The 20640-nt window shown below is 48.4% G+C and overlaps 1 protein-coding gene across 1 annotated transcript in view; it reads right to left on the bottom strand.

Moving 5' to 3' along the window:
- CLOCK (clock circadian regulator) overlaps positions 1 to 20640 on the bottom strand; it is a 1177342-nt gene that overhangs the window by 34228 nt on the left and 1122474 nt on the right. Inside the window, exon 21 of the mRNA XM_086962635.1 lies at positions 8298 to 8547. Within this exon, the coding sequence (XP_086818761.1) occupies positions 8298 to 8547 (250 nt within the window). The remainder of the gene's footprint in view (positions 1 to 8297; positions 8548 to 20640) is intronic.

The following is a 20640-nucleotide window of genomic DNA, read 5'->3' as shown; positions in this document are numbered from 1 at the left end:
GACGGCGCCGGCGGATCCGGAATCGACTCCGATGGAGCCGGCGTCAAGCTCGGAGCCGGAGGACCAGGCCGCTGTTCTCGAGGTCGGACCGGAGCCGGCGCTGGTGACATTGGCATCGGCGTCGGAAGCTTCGGGGGCGCTGAGAAATGCCAAGGCTGTGTCGAAGCCGGCATAAATGGCAAGAACGGCGCCGAAGCATAAGACTGGGGGACTCCCAGGTTAAACGCCATCGGACCCATGGGACCAACCGGTGCTCCAGAGGGGTACAAGGCTCTTGAATAGACTCCAAACATCGGGTTTAAAAACTGTGTAGGGTCTTGACCTGGGGCCGGAAACGGAGGGTACGAACCCACAGGCTGCTCTTGAGGAACCGGAGCCATCTCAACCTCTACCTCGGGTTGATGCACCGGAGTCGTCGAACCCACTGGCAATGGAGCCTCTTCTTCCTCTCGAGTTGGTGAACGAGACAGAACCGGAGAGGGATTCGACACTGGAGTTGGTGGGTGCTCCGGCGACTCCACAGGCGAAGCCTCACCTTCTGGATCCAGAACTTCAGGTGAAGGAGAAATCTCATCTTTACGATGTCTCCTTATCGGCGACTTCGGTCTTGAATCCGAATTCTTCCCAGAATGATGCAGTGATCCATGTTTCCTCTTCTTGTGCTTCTTTTTAGCCGATCTGGAAGCATTCCCCGATGACGACCTCGGGGGCGACTTTGAACGAGACCTCGACCTCAAGCTCTTCCTGTCTTTTTTACCTTTCATCTTGGCAACCAGGAGCTTCGCCTCTCTCTCACGAAGGACCTTGGGATTCATCTTCTTACAGGATGGACACCCCTGGACATCATGGTCCGAGCTCAGGCACCAAACGCAGTCGTCATGCGGGTCTGTGATCGACACCATCTTACCACATTCACCACACGGCTTGAATCTGGTCTTCTTCGATGACATCTCGCCAGGAAACAAGAAATACGAAAACCAAGAAACAGTAACAAAGTTACTATCAAAGCTACAGAGGATCCCTCGAAAACCGTTAGCGTCGACGACGCAGAAAAAAAGGGAACTGATGCCATCACGCCGACATGGGCCTATTATGGTGTTGGTGACGTCAGTGGAGCCGCGCGCGATGCCGTGCTTCTGTGACGTCGTCCACGTCGGCGCGAAGCTACAAAAAGAATTTCCGAATGTTGCTGACGCAGGGTGATATTCACAAGGTGAGGAATCCACTGGCAGATGTATCCATCAGAAACATCCCTCTTATAGGTGAGTATGACTTTAACCATGGATATCGGATCAAAACAATGAAGACCCAAGGAGACCAACCCAGAGTTAGGGTTGGACATTTTGTTAATTGGAACAGACCAATAAACATACCCTATGAAAGGGTTACTATATTGAACAGTGTAAGTGGGAACCACACTCACAAACCCACCTCAATAAAGAGGCCGCGTGTAACGCTTTATGAGAACCATAACCACAAACACACAGGGGGTGCAGGGGTAGTGTTAACGCTTTATGGGAAGGAGGTAGAACCCAAACCTATGCCCATCCCTAAAATAAGGGATAACTGTGTGATGACCCATCCCTAAAAAAAAAGGATAAACCTGTGATTACATAGCATAGACAAACAATTCTGTGGTACATATGAAGAAATAAGACCTCCTGTGAGTGATAAGTCACACGAAATAGCAACACGACTCAGTAGATAACAGGTATCACATCACCTATGGGAAAGCAGAACTGTCACAATGTCTTTAACAAAAACTGTGATTGCAACGATAGTTCCACCTGCTTGATAGTACACTCTTTTGAAAAATCCAGGATTGACAGTTGTTGTACAAGGCATCTTTGAAACAGAGTTGAGGTTATCAGAAGTTGCACAACAATGACAAACAGCTGTTTTCCATCAGCAACGAGGGTGATAAAAGAATGTCCGACAGTACAGACATGCTTTAGGGTACCTAACCCTAGTTGAAGAAAAGAACTACCAGAGGGTTATGAATCTTGAAAAACAACACGATGATGACCAGGGTGTGCGCAAAGAAACAAAGGGCAGAAAACAACTGAAGACAGCAATGAAACTTGAGCTTGAAGAGCGTCAGAAAGCTCAAAATGCAGCTAAGCATACAGGGAGCTGCCGCCAATTCAAAGATGGCGGCACGATTTTGGTGTCGTACCGGGTGGCTCACAGTGAAAGCGTGCTTCTCAATGTTGATAGAAGCAGGCTATGGTACGACGCATAGAGAAATTGCATCACAGACGAAGTAACTGATGCACGAGAACCCAGACTTGAGGTAAATACTCTCGCACTGACAAAAGCTTGTGTGATATTTTTAAATTTTTAAATCCGCAGTTGGATAATACGGCAGACACGAGGTCTCAAACAAGCAAACAAATAAAAACAAAACATGCCCCACCTGTCTTTGCTCCTGAGGCTTGCAATATAACTCCACAACATTGCTTTCACTCCACGGGTCCGTAATATGCCGAAACGTTGCCCAAACAGCTCGACATCAGGAAAGGCAATGAAGCTCTTGCACACGAGCACTAAGCAGCAAGTAAGAGCGCTCAACCGTGCACTAACTGTGTCACTTGGCTCCATATTGACATCCATTTCGAACCTGAATAGCCCTTGTCACACGGTACTTGTGTAGACACAAAATACGGCAAAACTATTTGCCTCATTCAAATTGCCAGTTAGTGAAGACACACTTTGCAGCTTGTAGAGGCGATTTAAAAGTCAATAAAAATGTGTTTGTGTGCTTTCATCACATCTGAGTAAAGACCAAAAGTCAAAAACAGATCATGTCTCAACTCTCTTTGTCCCCAAGAATAAGAAAGACATTGCTGCTGTCTGGCCTCAATCACATCCTCACACTAGTTACTGTTCTGTCAGCCAGTAATATTGAAATCACATCTTGCAATTCGTAGACTGCGTAGCATTCATGACAGTGGCTCCTTGTACTTGAAGATTCATCTTGCGCAGTGTCCATAAAGACAAAAAAAACATAATTGTAATTGAAGTCCTAGATCTTGATGTTGAGGCCTCTTGAGATGGTGTACAGCACGCTTGTGAGGGGGCTGTCCGTTGTCTAAGGCACTGGTGGGGATGCGAATTGTGCTTTACAGTTTCTTTTGTTCCTTTTTTTTTTAACATCTTGAGTTACAATGGTTTGTCTTGTATTATTACATGTGTTGTGTCTTATGTGCTTGATGTAACGTAGTTTCTTAGTTGTCTGCGCTGGTAAGACTTGTGGCTCCCTCTCACCCTCTGGACTCATTAAAGATGTCATCTTCTGCTTCCTTGACCAGTGGTGGAGATAAGTAGGCAAGTGGGAACGTCTCCATCTCTCGCTAGTCGCCAAAATATGTTGTACCCTGTGGCACAAGTAGACACTGGTAGCCAAGTAAAGTTAACAAGTAGCTTTATTCAATAGCTGGTCCAAGTACATGAAGATGGTACACCAGTAAAACAGATAGGTAGTCCAGGTAAACAGGTGATGTAGATGTAGGTAGCCAGTAGACAAGCCCTTAGTTCCAGGTGACGGCAAACCCCACCAGGAGCAGCCTGCCTGCTGCTCAGCCACCTTCTAACTGTCATTCCACACTCGTGCAGGCACCCAACATTCCATGCATCACTGTATTCTCAACATTCTACAGTAAACACATACATTGGTTGAGCAACAGGAGAATAGTAAACTGCACATTGTAAGTAACTTATGCAGGACATAACACAACTCTATATGCCTGCCGATTCCTTTACTTTTGAATATCCCCAGACACTCGACTGGATCCGGAAACTTTGCAATAGCTCTTCTGCACCTGTAGGTGAAGTTAGCTCTGTCTCTGTGAATATTACTGTCTGGACATGATGTAATTGGAGACATAAAGTGCCATCCCAGCACCCTTACGTCACTTCCAGATCCATTTCTTTTTAAATCTTAGAGGCATAGACAAAATCAACCTTAAAATCGACGGAAGACATGCAGCGGGATAATCTAAATTGGAACCTTATTAAACAGATTACTACAACTATTCCTCAGACTGGAGGGTTGGATGGGAGCCATGAGGAATCTGCAGGTACAGAGAGTATCCACCAGAAAGTTTCTTCAGATGGATAGTTCTACATACAGTTCCTTATCTTTTGAGCAGACACCACAGGAACCCCCATATAGGTGGTGGGTCTGAAGGTCACGATCCTGAAGCATCAGCGTGCAAAATAACCACCCCTTCTCACTTCTGAATCCATGCAATAATGCTTGGTGAATGTATGAAGTGAAGCCCATGTTACCGCATTCCATATTTCCACGATGGGCAACCCCGAGCCACAACTAAAGAAAGATGCCTTTGCTCCAGTAGAAAGAGCGATGAACCCTTTTGCTGGGGCCTTTTTGGCAATGGTGTGACACATTTTAATAACAAGCACATTCCATCGGGACAGGATATTCTTCTGGACTGCTTTGCTATTCTTGTTGCCTACGTATCCAACACCCTTGGTTCTGTTAACACAGATGCTGAGCACAGTATGATCCGTAGTGGAAGAAAGTGGGAAGAAAAAGTGGGAAGAGTAATGGACTGCCAATACGGAAAAGGGAACCGACTTTGCAAGGAAAGACAGTGAAGGTATTTGAGCTAGGGAGAATCCAAATGAAAGCAGGAAATAATGAACTGAAGCAGAGTGGTGGTGCTTTAAATCGTCTGTAGGTGCTGTGAGAGAAATTTGGAGAGACCAATGTATAGAGAATCCCCCAGACTCCAAGTGCGATATAATTAGAGACTGGACTATGGATTTCTGAGCTTTTACAGGTAGTAATGTAAGGAATTTTCATCAAAGTTCTCAGCAATACAAAATATGTGGCAGCCACCTTTGAAGTATGGCAGTTAAAGGAGAGTTTGAAGTCTATCCATTAGACCTATTTTAGGGGGTGACTTCCTGTCTGGCTCTCAAAGAATTGTAGTAGTACTTTTTTTTTAAAGTTTCCTAGAGGAGGTGGTCCGCAGTGGCGGTTTCTGGTCATGGGCGTCGGGGCTCCGCCCCCTTTACTTTTAACCCCAGGGCATACCATTGACAAAATAAAAGAAAAGTGTTTACATCTGCTTCTTTAAAAAAAAAAAAAATTGGATACACATTTCGTTGCTTCGGGCCGGTGCTGCTGCACAGTGTCACTCACCTGCTTCTTTGTTTGTTGCACTGATGAGTCATCATGAGTCACACACTGCCAGCAACGTCCAAAGTGAACAGCTTTTGCCGGGCTGACGATCTCACCGACCTGAGGCCTGTGAGGTCATCAGCTCGGCAAAAACATTGCCTCGATCACCGGACTCCACCTCCTAATGGCATGGGCGTAAAGAAAGCCCCGGGCGCTTCAGGGTAAAGCCCTGCAGCGGCCGGGGCTTCATGTCAATCATGGTGTGTTGATTATGGTCACCCCACCCTTTCCCAACTCTTGACACAGTGGGGTGTGTCCCACCCTGTGACGAGCTGGAAAAGGGTGGGGTAGAGGATGCAGACAGGAAGCTGAGAAATCGAGTCTGCGCAGTATGTCATCAGTACTTTTGAAAACACACTGCGCAGGTTCGAGGTGTCTGCTTCCCGCGTTGCAGGGCCGTGGGAGCCATTTGAGCTCCAGCTTGTGTAACTTCACTGGCAGCCGGGAGCTGAGGAGCAGACGGAGGTGCGTGTGTCTGTTGAAGCTTCCCTCCAGGTACAACAGTGCCCAACAGCCCTCAAACCTGTGATTTGATCACCACCAGGCGTAGTAAGTAGAGGGAAAAATGTATTAACTGGGCCTCGCTAGCCGCCAATATGTTGAAGACCATAATCCAGGTGACCAGGTCAATTTAAATATATTTTTCGACCTGGATGGGTGATGGGTAAATGTGTTTTCAAGACAAGGCGCTGGAATGGATCATCTCCTTCCTCGACGGACGAACACAGAGAGTCCGCCTACCACCGTACAAGTCAGAGGCCTCCGAAGTCATCTGCGGCGTCCCCCAAGGATCATCTCTGAGCCCCACCCTCTTCAACGTCTACATGAGCCCCCTCGCGGCCATTGTACGCAAACACAACCTCAGCATAATCTCCTACGCCGACGACACCCAGCTGATCCTCTCCCTGACCAACGACCCCGCCGCCGCCAGAGCCAACCTGCACGAAGGGATGAAAGAGGTAGCCGAGTGGATGACGACCAGCCGCCTGAAACTGAACTCGGACAAGACGGAGGTCCTCATCCTGGGCTCCTCACCCTCCGCCTGGGACGACTCCTGGTGGCCTCCCGCCCTGGGCACCGCACCCAAACCGACAGACCATGCACGCAACCTGGGCTTCATCCTGGACCCCTCCCTCTCCATGACCAGGCAAGTCAACAACGTCTCCTCGGCGTGCTTCAACATCCTACGCATGCTACGGAAGATCTTCTGGTGGATCCCCACCGAGACCAGGAAGACCGTCACCCAGGCCCTCGTCACCAGCCGACTGGACTACGGCAACGCCCTCTACGCCGGTACCACCGCCAAGCTCCAGAAGAGACTCCAGCGGATCCAGAACGCCTCAGCCAGACTCATCCTCGACATCCCACGAACCAGCCACATCTCCGGACATCTGAGAGACCTTCACTGGCTCCCCGTCAACAAAAGAATCACCTTCCGCCTCCTCACCCATGCACACAAAGCCCTACACGACCAAGGCCCGAGCTACCTCAACAGCCGAGTCAACTTCTACGCTCCCAAACGCCACCTCCGATCAGCCAACCACGCCCTCGCCGCCGTCCCCCGCATCCGAAGAGCGACTACAGGAGGAAGGTCCTTCTCCTACCTGGCCGCCAAGACCTGGAACTCCCTCCCTCCCGACCTGCGCCTGACCCAAGACCACCTCTCCTTCAGGAAGAAGCTGAAGACCTGGCCGTTCGAGCAGTAGCGCCCCCCCCCCCCCCCAGCGCCTTGAGACCCTACGGGTATGTAGCGCGCTTTATAAGTGTCACTGATTGATTGATTGATTGTTTTACAGTGACAATAAACACCCGTTTTTCAGCAAATCCCCATCACTACCTAAACATGATTGAGAGCGTGCACATTTGCCATGTTTTATGACGATTTTATTCATTTTAAGTTTTCGGCAGGACTCGCTGGATTGCTGCTCTCTGATTTCCCTGTGCCTTTATCCTTTGCTCCTCTCTGGTGTTGAGCCTCGCTGTCCATTAATCACTTGAAGTTGGCCGGCTTGGCAGCAGCTTCAGGAGGATTCAAATTTCTGCATCGAGGATGTACACAAACTGTGGAGCAAAGGGTTTGTAAAAGCACTTGCCAGACAGACACACTATGCCTGGGATAGGGTCTGTTTTGGTGAACTTGAAGGCATGCCTGAACTGTTGGGAGTAGTTTAGGGGCAGCTGTGTCTCTAAACCAAACGTATCCAGATTGCCAGTGATTATCCTAAATATCTGACATGCATTTTATTTAGCCATCTTGAATCTACGTTCGGCAGCCCTGTTCTGGAGCAACAGCAAAAACACAATAAGAAGGATCAAAATACACTATTTTTATAAAATTGCAAGTTATTTTTCTGTTCAAGAAGCTGAAGTGTGACTAATAGAGGTGCGCATGCGGGCTCTAGCCTGTTTTCAGCCTGGGTGGGTTGGCATTCTGGGGGGTTGGCAGAGTAACATCAAACTGCAAGGAAACAGAATCTTGTGGCAGGGCTGAGAGGTCTCAGCAAGAGAGAGGCAATGAAAGTATGTGCGTCCTTAGCTAGAGACGTGATCTTTCAGGAATTGTAAGTTCATGCCAGTACCATAGCCTTGAAAAAGAATGAGATGAGGAAATGATGACTGATCTCACAAAAAACGATGTGCACCGTTAACATGAACCCCTGATGCAACCCGCGATTCCTCCCTAAATAACCCCCATTTACACCTCACCCTAGCCAAGCCAAGCCACACCACTCTTGAACTTCACCAGCCGCCACTGGTGGTCCGGATCAGTGGCAAAAGGTGCGTAAAAAAGAACATTAACGTCAGGGCACTGTGGTGGTGCTTTATGGCTCTAGTTAAATCCAGGCTGTAACTGATGCCCAGAGGGAATCAACGCCACTTACCATGACAGGAGTGTTATTGCAAAGTTTCTAGCTTTAGTGTGGTGCCTGGGGATATTCAAAAGGTGAGGAATCTAAAGGCAGTAGTATCCATTACAAAATGGTCCTGTATTATCTATCAATCATGTGGGTTGGATTAAGAACCCAGCGTTTAGGATTTTATACAAAGCATCAATGTGTGTGCACTTTTTAATGTAACCACTGCTTACCTGCAAGAATTGCTGTGATTGTTGAGTTAGCTGTGCTTGTGCAGGTTGTTGAACAGTCGTGATCTGCTGCTGCTCTTGCTGGCTCCGCTGCTGTGCTATAGATAATGCCTGAGGTTGCTGCTGTTGTGTAGCAAAGGTAGGGTAAGCAGTCACTACCTGCCCCATAAACATAGTACTTGGCACCATCACTGCCCCACAGGCGACAGGAGCAGTTACTAAGTTGGTTACCAGCTGCTGACCTTGAGAAAACCTGTCAATGATGAAGACATGGAAAAGAGTGCTACTGAAGTTAATAAACAGTACAGTGGTTGATTTTACAATACACACATTTGAACAAAGTTAAAGGTAGGCATGGAAAGGTTCAGGACAGCAAAACGCATCTATAATAAGCTGCCACCAAATTGAGAAGTCTCCAAATAAACATTTTTCTCTACAAGCAATTTGAATTTAGAGATGGTTTGTATGCATACATTCATGCATAGATTCAAATCTTCAGTTTCTTTGGTATAACTCAAGGATAGAATGTTGCAAATAGTATTTCTAACATGATAAGCACTCACGGGACTAGTCCCCAAGGCATTTTGGAGTACTCCTGAGCACTATTTCACGTAGGTTTGTGACTCGGCCCAAACATCTAATCCTCTATAAGTAAAAAATGCAAAGAGGGCTCTGTCCTTTCTATTTGAACTCATGGTTTATGAATATTCACTAAATATTCCCACTTTAGATGTTTTGGGGCGAATTCAAAAATGCATTTAAAAGAGTAATACAGCAATTAGCTTATTTGTACTTCAAAATGCCTTTGTAAATAGGTTACACAGTTATCAGCGTTGTGAAATACATGAAACCAACTCAGAGTCCACAAGACCATAAAAATCTTCCATTTCCCTCTTAAACTCTCATCAAGAAATACACACAAGCCATAGGAGAGTGAAACTTCTCCCAGAAGATTTAAGCTGTGCAAAGTGTATTGCACTGTTAATTATTTAGCAATTTCCAAACCAACAGTCCTAAGGAGCTTTTTTGGTGGCTAAACGTAATTATTTATGTAACAGGTCATATTCCTGGTGAGGTCCTGACGCACGCACGTTCCTGGCCACCCTTCGGAGTGCATCATCGAAAAAATGTTGTATGTAGTTTGGCCCAAAAATGGACAGGTGAGGTTATATGTGCAAGGATTGAACGATGTGATGGAACTACAATGTAAGTCGGGGTGAAATTGTATTTACGCAGGCATAATCTCATGTAATTTCTGGCATTTTGGTTTACAGATGGGACACAATACTGGAAATATTGAAAATACACTTACTCTCCAGTATCGGCTGGCCGAGGGAGTGCTGCAGGGGGTGGGGAAGGGTGGGGGCGTAGTAGAGTCCAACATACGACAGATAGGAGTAAGGTAAGTAATTAAATTTAAAAAACTATTCACCTTGTGCGCGCTGCATCGCCGAAGGGGGAGGACCTGAAGCCTGCAGGGGAAGGTATGTCCAATTTGGGAAACCTGCCTGGGCTATCTGGGTGGCACACTGCAGGAGGACTGTCCCAAGCAGAGTTCAGCAAGGGCCTAACCTGGTAGGCCTAGGGCCAGTAAATCAGCAACACCCCTGTTGATCACTACATTTACTGGGAGACTGGGTTCCTGAATAGTGAGCCTAAGTGTTAGTGGTAGAAGGAACACAGCGCTATAGCGTCTTCTTATTGGGGTTGGCTCATGACATCCCCTTGGCAGGACATCAGGGAAAGGCCAAAACCTTTGCCCTCCGGGTCACATGCTTTTTGGCCGCAGATGAGTTACTTACCTTTGGTAATGCCATATCTGGTAGAGACAGGACCTAGCCGCAGATTCCTTATCTTAGAATTATCCCGAGGCGCCAGACTGGATCCAGAAATTTTTGTACAGCAGTACTTCTCTGCACCAGATGGGACGTAAACAGAGTCCATATAAGCCCTCCCTTGATGCGCTGACGTCAATTTCTTGTGTATCAATTTTTCGCACCAACAACACAGAGACAGTATAGAAACTACCCATGGAAACAGTATGCCAAAAAAGTCTCATCTTTGTGTCAAATAATTACAAAGTCATAAAGAAGAGCATCAGAATGCCAGAACAGGGATTTTGTAGGTAACAGGACTAATAGTTCGCAGAGCAGGGAAGAAGGGTGGGTTGTTAAGGAATATGCAGCTAGGATCCTACCAGGGTCTCTACCAAATAAAGCGTTATCAAAGGTAAGGAACTTATTAATCTGACAGAGACATCTAGCCGCAGACTCCTTATCTTAGAATTAGATACCCAAGCAACACTATCCTTTAAGGCGGGGATAATGCAACCTAGCTCACTAAATAATTATAGGTGAAGCCAACCAGAAGCTCCACTAGAAGGACTGTGGGAAGCCTGCATGAGAAACATGCAGACAACATTACCTACATCAGAGGGATAAAGAAGTGTTGGAAGAGAACACCTCGTAGAAACAATAATACTGTGTGGGGTGGGAGGAGCTACGTGTTGAGCATTATGGCCGCCTAGGACCTCAGCTCCGCGTAGCAAGACCCCCAGCTCGAAGATCCTGACACCCATCCTGACTCTGGAGGGCGCCGCCTGCTTTCCGCGGCGCCGCTGATACCCTGACCGTTTCTCCGGTCCCGCTGGGGTGCCAGGGGCCGGAGCCACATCGAGCGCAAGCCGCGGCCTGCCGGACAGATGAGCTTTGGGACTCGAGTGTAGCTGGTGCCGGTATCCAGTGCGACAACAGCAGTGCCGGCAACCGGAAGTGCCCGGGCCGGCCCGCGAGTGGAAGCGAGGAAATTCTGGGCACGTCTAAGCTCACGGCCCGGTGGCCATACTCTGATTGAGGGTCCGTATTGAGTCTCCGGTCCCGCTGTGGTGACGGAGGCCGGAGTGGAGCCAAGGAAGGAGCGGTGCCCGAGTGTTGGTGGACGCAACGTGCAACCGTCGGCGGAGCCGCAACCGGAAGTCTCGGTGCTGGCCCGTGGCGGGGTGGGACTGATTCCGGCGAGATTGGGGGCGCCGAGGTCGCTGGCGTTCCTTCCCCGCTGACCCCCCTTTCCCACCCCCTCAGTACTAAGTGGAAACGACTGGGAGCGGCGCTGCCACCAGCAAGGTAAGGTGGGAGCTGGTCCGCTCTGTGGCGTGTGGTGGGAGTGGATTTTCCCGGCGAGACCCTATATCCTTGCCACTGATGCTCCGGACGGTCCGGCTGCTCCAAATGCGACTTCGCCTCGCGGGGTGGTGTTGGGCAGTCCAGGAGGCCCTCAGGCCTCCCGTGCTTGCTACAAAAACCAAGTGCTGCCCAGTTGATGTCTGGCTTGTGAGGGCATCCACCCTCCTGAGCCTTGCTGCATCTGCCCCCTGGGGTTATATCGGCTACCCTGCGCAGAGAGGCCTGGAGACTGGCGGACTGTGGCCCGGTGGGGTTGGAAGTGAGCGCCCTGCTTGTCGCAGATGTCGTGAGAGTGGCGGAGATGCACGCAGATGCGTTACTGCTCCTCCTGGTGCTTGCGGGGGACAGAGGCTAGAGTCGGAGCCGTAGTGATCCGGATCCGCGACGGACTAGGCTCGTAAAAGTGGTCACCCTTCCCATTGTTATTGGACATATCACTTGGTTTTTGCTGCCACTCTGCGCCTTCTAGTCAGTCTGGTCTACTGAGATCCACACAGCACCGGGAGGCGAGTCCCACTGGGGAGAGACTAATATGGCGCCCAGGGGAGACCCAGATAAAACTCTGTCAAGATCCGCGAGAAGGGCTAAACAGGTCCAATCTAACAAATTGGACAGATATACTATGCCCAAAGGATCACAGGTGGAAGCCAAAAGGTCCCAAATTGCGAGTGGGGACTCCCCGGGCACGCCAGTAGAACTAACGCTCTCCGATGTGATAGCGGCCATTGAAGGAGTCCAGACTACGTTAGGGCAGAAGATGGGGTCTCTTGACAGTAAATTGGACGCAGTAACAATAGAAGTTAACCTTATCCGTGCGGACCTCGCCAAAGCAAATGAGAAGGTCAAATCATTGGACTTAAAGACCGTACATAACTCCAGCAGGATGTGCGTGATCTTAAGGCCTATCGGGTCCAGACGGATAGGAAGCTGGATGACTTTGAAGGGAGAGCCCGACGCAATAATGTACGCATCCTTGGGGTTCTGGAGAAGGCGAAAGACCTGGCACCGGATCTATTTGTGGAAGATCTTATTCTCAACCACCTTAAACCCAAGGGATTGGGGAATTTCTTCACTGTTGAAAGGGCACACAGAGTACCCGGAGGTAGGCCCAAGCCCGGCGCTCCTCCCCGCCCAATGATTGCGAGAGTCCTCAACTTCAGAGACTGTGATGTAATACAGCAGGCACCCCCCAAAGGAAGGGCCCATCCAGTATGAAAATGCCTCCCTCTCCTTCTTTCCAGATTTTACACAACTTGTGCAGAAGCAACGTCAAAGCTTTCTGCCGGTAAAGAAGAAACTGAGAGACAAAGGGTTGCGGTATGGAATGATGTTCCCGGCAAGGTTGAGAGTGGAGGCGAGGGGGAAGACCTGGTTCTTCGATAATCCTGAGGTTGCGGTAGATTGGATTGATGGCTTCTACCTGACTGAGGCGTAGGATCACAGTCCGGAACGAGACGGTGACCAGCAGGGGGGCAAGTGAGAGTGGTGGCGGAACTGTGACACTGAGACGATGGTCATTTGGGAGACTGACCCTATTTTAGATAGGGGGGTTGCTGGGGCCGCTGGGGGCGGGAGGGTGTCTCCGGAACAAAGGTTCGAGACAGAGCGGGGAGGGGGGGGGGGGCGTACTACATAAATCTCCACCCCGATACTATATTTAGTTAGAGTGTTAAGTTTGAGTGTGGGGCGACAGGCACACTGCCAGTTGGGGATGGGCGTAAGCTGTAAGCAGGGGTGCAGGGAGGGAGGGGGGATCCAGGGTCGGCTGACTTTCTTTGGTTACAGAACGTTCAGTTTTGGGATTCGTTCTGTTTTCAGTCTTTGCATCAGGTGTCAATTTTGTAGTTAGAAGCTAGAGGTGTGGGGTAAATTATGCGTACTAATCAGGGATCGGGGATCAGGGTGTTAAGCTGGAATGTCAATGGTTTGGGGGACAAGATAAAGAGGAGTATGGTAAATCAACTAATTAGAAGGCATCCCACAGAAGTTTTATTGCTGCAGGAGACGCATCTTGGTGGGAATCGGCACATGGCCCATTAAAGGGGGTTATAAACTTGTGGCACACGCTGGATTTAGTTCAGGGTCTAGGAGTGTGGGTATCCTCACAAAAAATTCCTTTCCGTTGGAGGTTCCGGCTACTTGGGTGGACCAAAGAGGCAGATATGTGGGTGTCTCGGGGCACCTTCTTGTCAATATATGTACCACCAGGCCTTCAATCCGATTCAATGCTGGGGGGAGATTTCAATGCAGTGCTCCACGGGGAAATAGATAGACACCCGGCACGTGTTCATACATCATCACAGAGATGGCTCCCTAATTTCCTTGAGACCCTTGGATTGGTCGATAGTTGAAGGATACGTAACCCAACCCAGAAATATTTTACCCATGTGTCCGCCGCACACAACAGCATGTCCAGGTTAGACTACATCTTGATACCGGCTGCTGTGGCGGGCTCAGTCAGGGAGGCGAGATACCTACGTAGAGGCATTTCAGATCATTCTCCAATGTGGCTACAGGTCGAGTTTGGGCAACCGATGGTCGGCATGGTAGCTCCGATTAATGCGTGGCATCTGAAAGACCCGGACATCAAAAAGGAGATACTCCGAGTCTCGGACAGCTATTTCCATGAGAATGTGGGCACAGTTGACTCGACACAATCACTGTGGGAGGCGTATAAAGTGGTGCTGCGGGGTGAGGTACTATCCTTGATTGCGGGCAAAAAGAAGAAACGGCAGGCGGAGGTGAACAGGGTGGAGGCGGATGTTATAAGTTTAGAAAAGCTAGTTGCCGAGTCTGCTGCTCAGGGGGACCTCCACCAGCTGAAGTTAAAGCAAGAGGAATATAACAGCCCCTCCAGGGAACGGGCGATTACTCCTAATCATGCCGTGCAAAGTTGTATCTATGAGCATGGGGAGAAGGCTGGTAAGCTGATCGCTTGGTTGGAACGAGGGGGAATGGGCCTCTAGGTTGGTGCCCGAGCTAGAGGGGTTGGGATCTGACAGAATCACAGATCCACAGGCGGTAGCGGATGAATTTTCTGCATATTTCAAGGAAGTATTCGCCTCAGCGGGCGATTTTACAGAGGCCGAAATGATTAAAGATATCTACATGCCGAGTCTATCGGAGGATAACACGAAGTACCTAGACTCCTCTTTCACAGACGATGAAATTGCGCAGGCGATTCGATGTATTAAATCAGGGAAGGCAACGGGCCCTAACGGGATACCAATAGAACTATATAAATTGAATGCCCATAAAGTTGCCCCACATGCCCGGGCCATGTTTCTGGAAAGTAGGGAACTGGGTCAGCTTCCATATGACCAACGATTGCAAACATTGTGGTCATACACAAGACAGGTAAGCCTAGGACATCTCCTTCCGCGTATAGGCCTATCTTGCTGCTCAATGCTGAGCCTAAGATTTTGGCGAAGTTGCTTGCTACCAGGTTGGTCAAGGTCATAACAACCCTGGTACACCCCGACCAGTCCGGCTTCATGCCGCGTCGTAACACGGCCCTGAATCTGCGGAGGCTGTATGGGATCCTGGGTGGTTTCAAAGAAATCAGAGCCGGCGGTTTTGGTGTCCTTGGATGCCACTATGGCATTTGATAGAGTTGAATGGGCCTATTTATTTGCGGTATTGGTCAAGTTGGGCGTTGGCCCGGAGTTTATCGGGTGGGTTCGACTGTTGTATGCCGCTCCCCTGGCCAGAGTGATTGTAAATAATTGTAAGTCAGGGGATTTCTCCCTCGGGATGGGCACTAGACAGGGATGCCCGTTGTCCCCACTTCTCTTTGCACTGGCGTTAGAGCCTCTGGTGGCATGGGTACGATGGGACCGGCCTATACGTGGCTTGCGGTGGACACCAGAATGGGAGGACAAAATTTTGCTCTACCCGGATGATATTTTGCTCTACCTCACCAACCCCAGGGCGTCCCTGAGCAACTTTCTGGATGTCTTGGCCATATTTGGCAGATACTCCGGGTTTGCGATTAACTGGTTAAAATCGGCACTGTTTGTTTTGTCGGGAGAGCCGCCTGTAATTCCGCAGACATGCCCTATAAAGATTGAGCCGGTGGGGTTTAAGTATTTAGGCATATATATAACCTTGGACCCAAAAGCGAGATATGCCAATAATCTGGGACCCCCCCCCCCCACCCCCCCCCCCTCCCTGCAGCTGTTTAGGAAGGATGTGAAGCGTTGGAAAGCTCTCCCCCTATCATTGCTTGGGAGGGCGGTGTTATTTAAGATGATGGCTTTGCCTCGTTTCTTACACATACTCCAGAACACACTAGACCCGGTGCCCCTATCCTATTTTAAGGAGATTGAAACACTTCAAAGGCAGCTCTTCTGGGATGGTAGACCCCGCATAGCTTTTGTCAAGTTAACCCTTCTGTGGTTCGATGGAGGTATAGATCTGCTAGATTTGAGGAAGTACTATTGGGCCTCCCACCAAGTGGCGGTGAATCACATGGTTTATGGGCCCCCTGAGGACCCAGGATATGCTATGGATCTTAGACAGGCACCGGGTGGAGATATTATCAAAGCCCTGTATGCCAGGCCCGGGAGATTCCCACTGATGGGCCCGACAGCACACGCTGCGCAAGTTTGGCATTCAGCTACCAGAAGTTTGGGGTGGGAGGGCAGATTGACACTGGCCACCCCCCTGTTCAGTTCGGAAAAACTTGGGAGCCTGTGGAGGTCTAAAGGTTTCGAGAAATGGGACCTTATTGGAATCAGTCAAATTAAGGATATGTGGAGGAGGGACGGCGTGTATACATTTGACATTTTAAAGCAGCAGTACAGCTTCAATGACAACAAACATTTTCGATACCGGTAGGTCAGACATGCCCTTCTGGCTCACATACCTAGAGATGCAGAACTCCCGGAGGCTTCTCCTCTCGAGGACCTGGTGTTAGATGGTCACATCCCCGAAAAAACTATCTCCTTAATATATAGGAAGCTGGTAAACAATAGGGAGGACCTGCTGGGGAGTATGAGAACAGCGTGGGAGGCGGATGGACTGGAGCTAGAGGATGAGGACTGGGTAGAGGCAGGCTCCTCCCATAAAGTAGTAGAAATTTAGATGAGACTCCGCTTAGTACAGCTTAAGATCTTACATAGAGGGTACATCACGGGGTCTAGGTTAGTGCATATGGGGCGGGCGGTAAGAGGAGACTGTAGGAGAGGCTGTGGAGAACTTGGCACTTTCATGCATAACCTGTGGCACTGTGGGGAGATACAAAACTTCTGGGCAAAAATACATGATGAGATTACAGAAGTACTGGGGGAGGAGGTGAGACCAGAGGCCCGGAGATGTATACTTAATGTATGGGAGCCCACGGATTTGAATGTGTTTCAGAAACAATGGGTGTCGCTGGCGACTATGGTGGCGAAACAAAGTATCGCTCAGTTGTGGGAAGCCAGTCGTCCACCCCAGGTCACTAAATGGACCAAGGACCTAGATTGGTGCATGTTCAGAGAGAAAGCTGTGTATGTGGCCAGGGGTTGCCTGGAAAAATGGGAGAAGATTTGGGGGGCCTGGAATAGTCACCGCGGTGACCTATGTACACCCCCGGTACGGAACAGGGAAGCAGAGGCACAGATATCCCTGTGATCCCTAATTTTACATATATTGTACGTTATGATTCTGCACGTAAGACAAATTAAGCCTCATGATGATGTCAATCGTTGTTTACCTGATGCTAATGTTTCTTTAGTTTTTGTTTAATAAAAATAATTAAAAAAATAATAATACTGTGTGGCTCTGCCAAAAATATTCAACCCAAGGCTGGACAAGGCTAAATGACCAAGGACATCAGCCCAAACCACAGAATTAGCGCTCCAGCACCCTCTCATGGAAACTAGAACGTGACCCTCTAACCCTATGTAACCTTACCCCGTGACGCAAAAGAAAGGGAATCTCAGAACACATCCACGATAGAGAGAAAGAGAAACAGCCTTACAATGCTAAAAAAATAGCATTGCAAGAAGAACAACAACTTTTGGGAGAGACCCCTCTCAAAAGGAGAAAACCCTTCTAAAGAGAAGACAACCCTACGGGACTATGACCAGAGGAGAAAGGTAAAAATGAAATGCATAAGCAATGACCAAATCAAGGTCGAACTACAGGCTCAAGAAAAGCACAGTGACAAAAGCAGATACATAAGCCCTACGGAAGTAGTTCAGCAACCATAATTACAATATATACGTGAACGCATATAAATATATATATTTAAATATAAATGTAAACGCCTACACACGTCTATCAGAATACAAAAAAAGTGTTATCTCTATTGGGGAAGTCAAACCCAGCCTTCCTCGGCAAGCAGGAGACTAACCAGAGTAGGAACAAGGAACTATCGTACAACAAAGGTATCAATTGAAAATTAGAGATATAAATACAAACATACATTGGAAATAGACCAACAATTAGCAACATAGTGAAAATTATAGCTACAGATATCACCACACTGGGAAACAAGCAACATAATACGGTATAAGAGGAGGGAGGGAGTGGAGGAGCACCACCCACCCCAAAAAAAACAATGACAACCGCCAATGAACCAACACTACTGCCTGAAGAGGCAACCATAAGGCGGCTAAAGAGAAATCAAAAGGAAACAGCAGGTGTGAGAACTTTTGCTATTAAGGGAATAAAGACCAGCACCAGGGTCCATCCACAGATATAGTCGAAATAAAGGCCAAACACATAAGGCCCCAATAGATAACTATTTTCATCCAGCAGACCGAGATATCAGGCGGCAAGACCTGACTGTTGTTTTTTCATAAAAGATGGAACATCACAGCCGTAAAGGATCAAGCCGCACGAAATGGAACAGCCGAAAAAATGTACGGCAGTGCATACAAGCAGAACATGAATTGAGGTTAGTAAGAAATGTCTATCGGAGACACAATGTATTCACGACTAAAATGGAAATACAGACCCACATCCTCCAAAGAAAGTCAGAAAATAAAACATTCCTCCAAGCAGATGGAATTCACACATAAATTGGAAATGTTATAATGGACCTTTGAGTGATAGAATCCTTATTGCATCCATCAGGAGGGAAAGAACATTCAGAAAAAGGATGGAAAGGGGGACCCCCAGCCTCCTTAGAAACCAATCTTCTAAACGTTGGACATACAACGTCAAAGGGACACATGTTCCAGAAGGAAACCCTTAGATGAAAATTAGCCACAACAATTACAAAAATGAGGAGTGTAATGGCAACATCTGACGATCAACCAAACAGTAAGAAAATGCTGTGGTTGCAATCAGAATTGCAACATATAAGGCCTGTAGGAAGAAATGGAAATAGAGCATTCCAGATATGACAAGAAATAACATCCTGTTAAGGATGAAGCAGAGAGTACTAAGCAATGACAGCGGCACAGAACCATGGTCACCTTGCTGTATTGGTGGGATCTGAAACACTGCATTAGGTGTTCCTTGATACCCAATGCCCCACCGAATCACAGCTTAACAAGAAGCTCGAGAGAGCAGAGGCAGGAAACCTTTGTGCCAACTCATTGTAAAAGATAAAGAAGTGTCAATGCACTAGACAGATCTAAGGTCCAAGCTGAAAATTCACCCAGGCCAAAGATCCTGCCCCCCTTTTCATTACTTCCTATATGGAAAGAAAGATAGCAACAAAGGAAAGAAATGCCCTATGCCTACAAAAGATATTTATGAAGGCTAGGGAGGAGGGGTCAATATCGCACTGGTGCCTGCGGAAGTCACAAACACTTTGTGTTTTAACACAGGTAAACTAAAGTCCCTATTAGGGATATTGAGCAACAGAAGTCGACCCACAAGGCATAACAAGGATAGTCCCCATAAAATCAAAGCAAATCAAATCAGGTGTTTCTTAAGCGCGACTACTCACCCATAAGAGTCTCAAGGTGCTGGGGGTGTGGGGAGGGGGTGGGGGTGCGCAGGTTCCAGTCAATCAAGGAGGGGTTCTGTCGAAGAGCCAGGTTTTGAGGTTTCTTGCGAAGATGGGAAGCAATGTTATCAATCTGAGGTGGAGCGGAAGGTCATTCCAGGAACTGGCCACGTGAAAGGAGAAGGAGCAGCCTCCCGATCTGGTCTTTCTGGTGCAGGGGACAACAGCGTAGGAGAGCTGGGTTGATCGTAGGGCCCTTTGGGGTGCGTGGAATTTTAGTCGGCTGTTCAGGTATGCTGATCCGGTGTCATGGAGGACCGTGTGAGCGTGGGTTAGCATCTTGAAGGAGACTCTAGCTTTGAAGGGGAGCCAGTTAAGTGTGCGCAGGTGCTCGGAGATGTGGCAGTGGCTTGGCAGGTTGAGGACCAGTCTTGCGGCGGGGTTTTGGATGTTCTGTAGCTTGCGGGTGAGGTTTTTGTTTATCATGACATTTATTTATTTATTTATTTATTTTTGATATTTAATAAAGCGCGAACAATTGCCCGCAGGCGTCTCGGCGCTGTACTGTTGCAGACATCTCCTATGCTCGGCTTCATGCTCTCAGAGGTTAAACAACCAGGTTTTCAGTTGCTTTCTAAATGACAGGAGGTTTGGGCTAGATCTAATGGATTGGGGGAGAGTATTCCATAATTTCGGGGCAGCAACCAGAAAACGTCGATCTCCCCAAGTGACCAATTTAGTACGGGGTACCACCAGATCGTTCAATTTGGCTGAACGGAGAGGTCGGGAAGGATTGTATGGAATGAGGTTGTCTCTCAGGAATTGAGGGGCTTGTTGGTGCAGTGATTTATAAACTATGCACAAGGTCTTGAATTTAATTCTATTCCTGATGGGGAGCCAGTGATAGCTTCTTAAGGTGTCAGCTATGGGTTTGAATCTAGGGATTCCCGAGAGAAGTCTGGCCGCTGCGTTCTGTACTGTCTGCATTTTCTTGATGACCCTGATTTGAGCATTGGCTAACAAGCCGTTGCAGTAATCTAATGCAGACAGGACTAGCGCGCTTACCAGTGTCTTGCCTGCGCTCTTTGGGAGAAATGGAAGGACCTTTTTTACCTAGACAGAGTGCGTTGCCGTGGTTGAGCCTACTGGTGACCGGAGTATGAGTGACGGTCTTTCTGTGTTCGAGGGGGATCCATTTGAAGGTCTTACATAGGAGGCAGAGGGTGTGGAAACAGCAGGACGAGACGGAGTTGATCTGGTGGTCCATTTTCAGCTC

This window comes from Lissotriton vulgaris, chromosome 3_1 (assembly GCF_964263255.1).
Source record: "Lissotriton vulgaris chromosome 3_1, aLisVul1.2, whole genome shotgun sequence".
NCBI lineage: Eukaryota > Metazoa > Chordata > Amphibia > Caudata > Salamandridae > Lissotriton > Lissotriton vulgaris.
The sequence above is the reverse complement of the archived record's forward strand: the minus strand, read 5'-3'. Positions and strand labels throughout refer to the sequence as shown.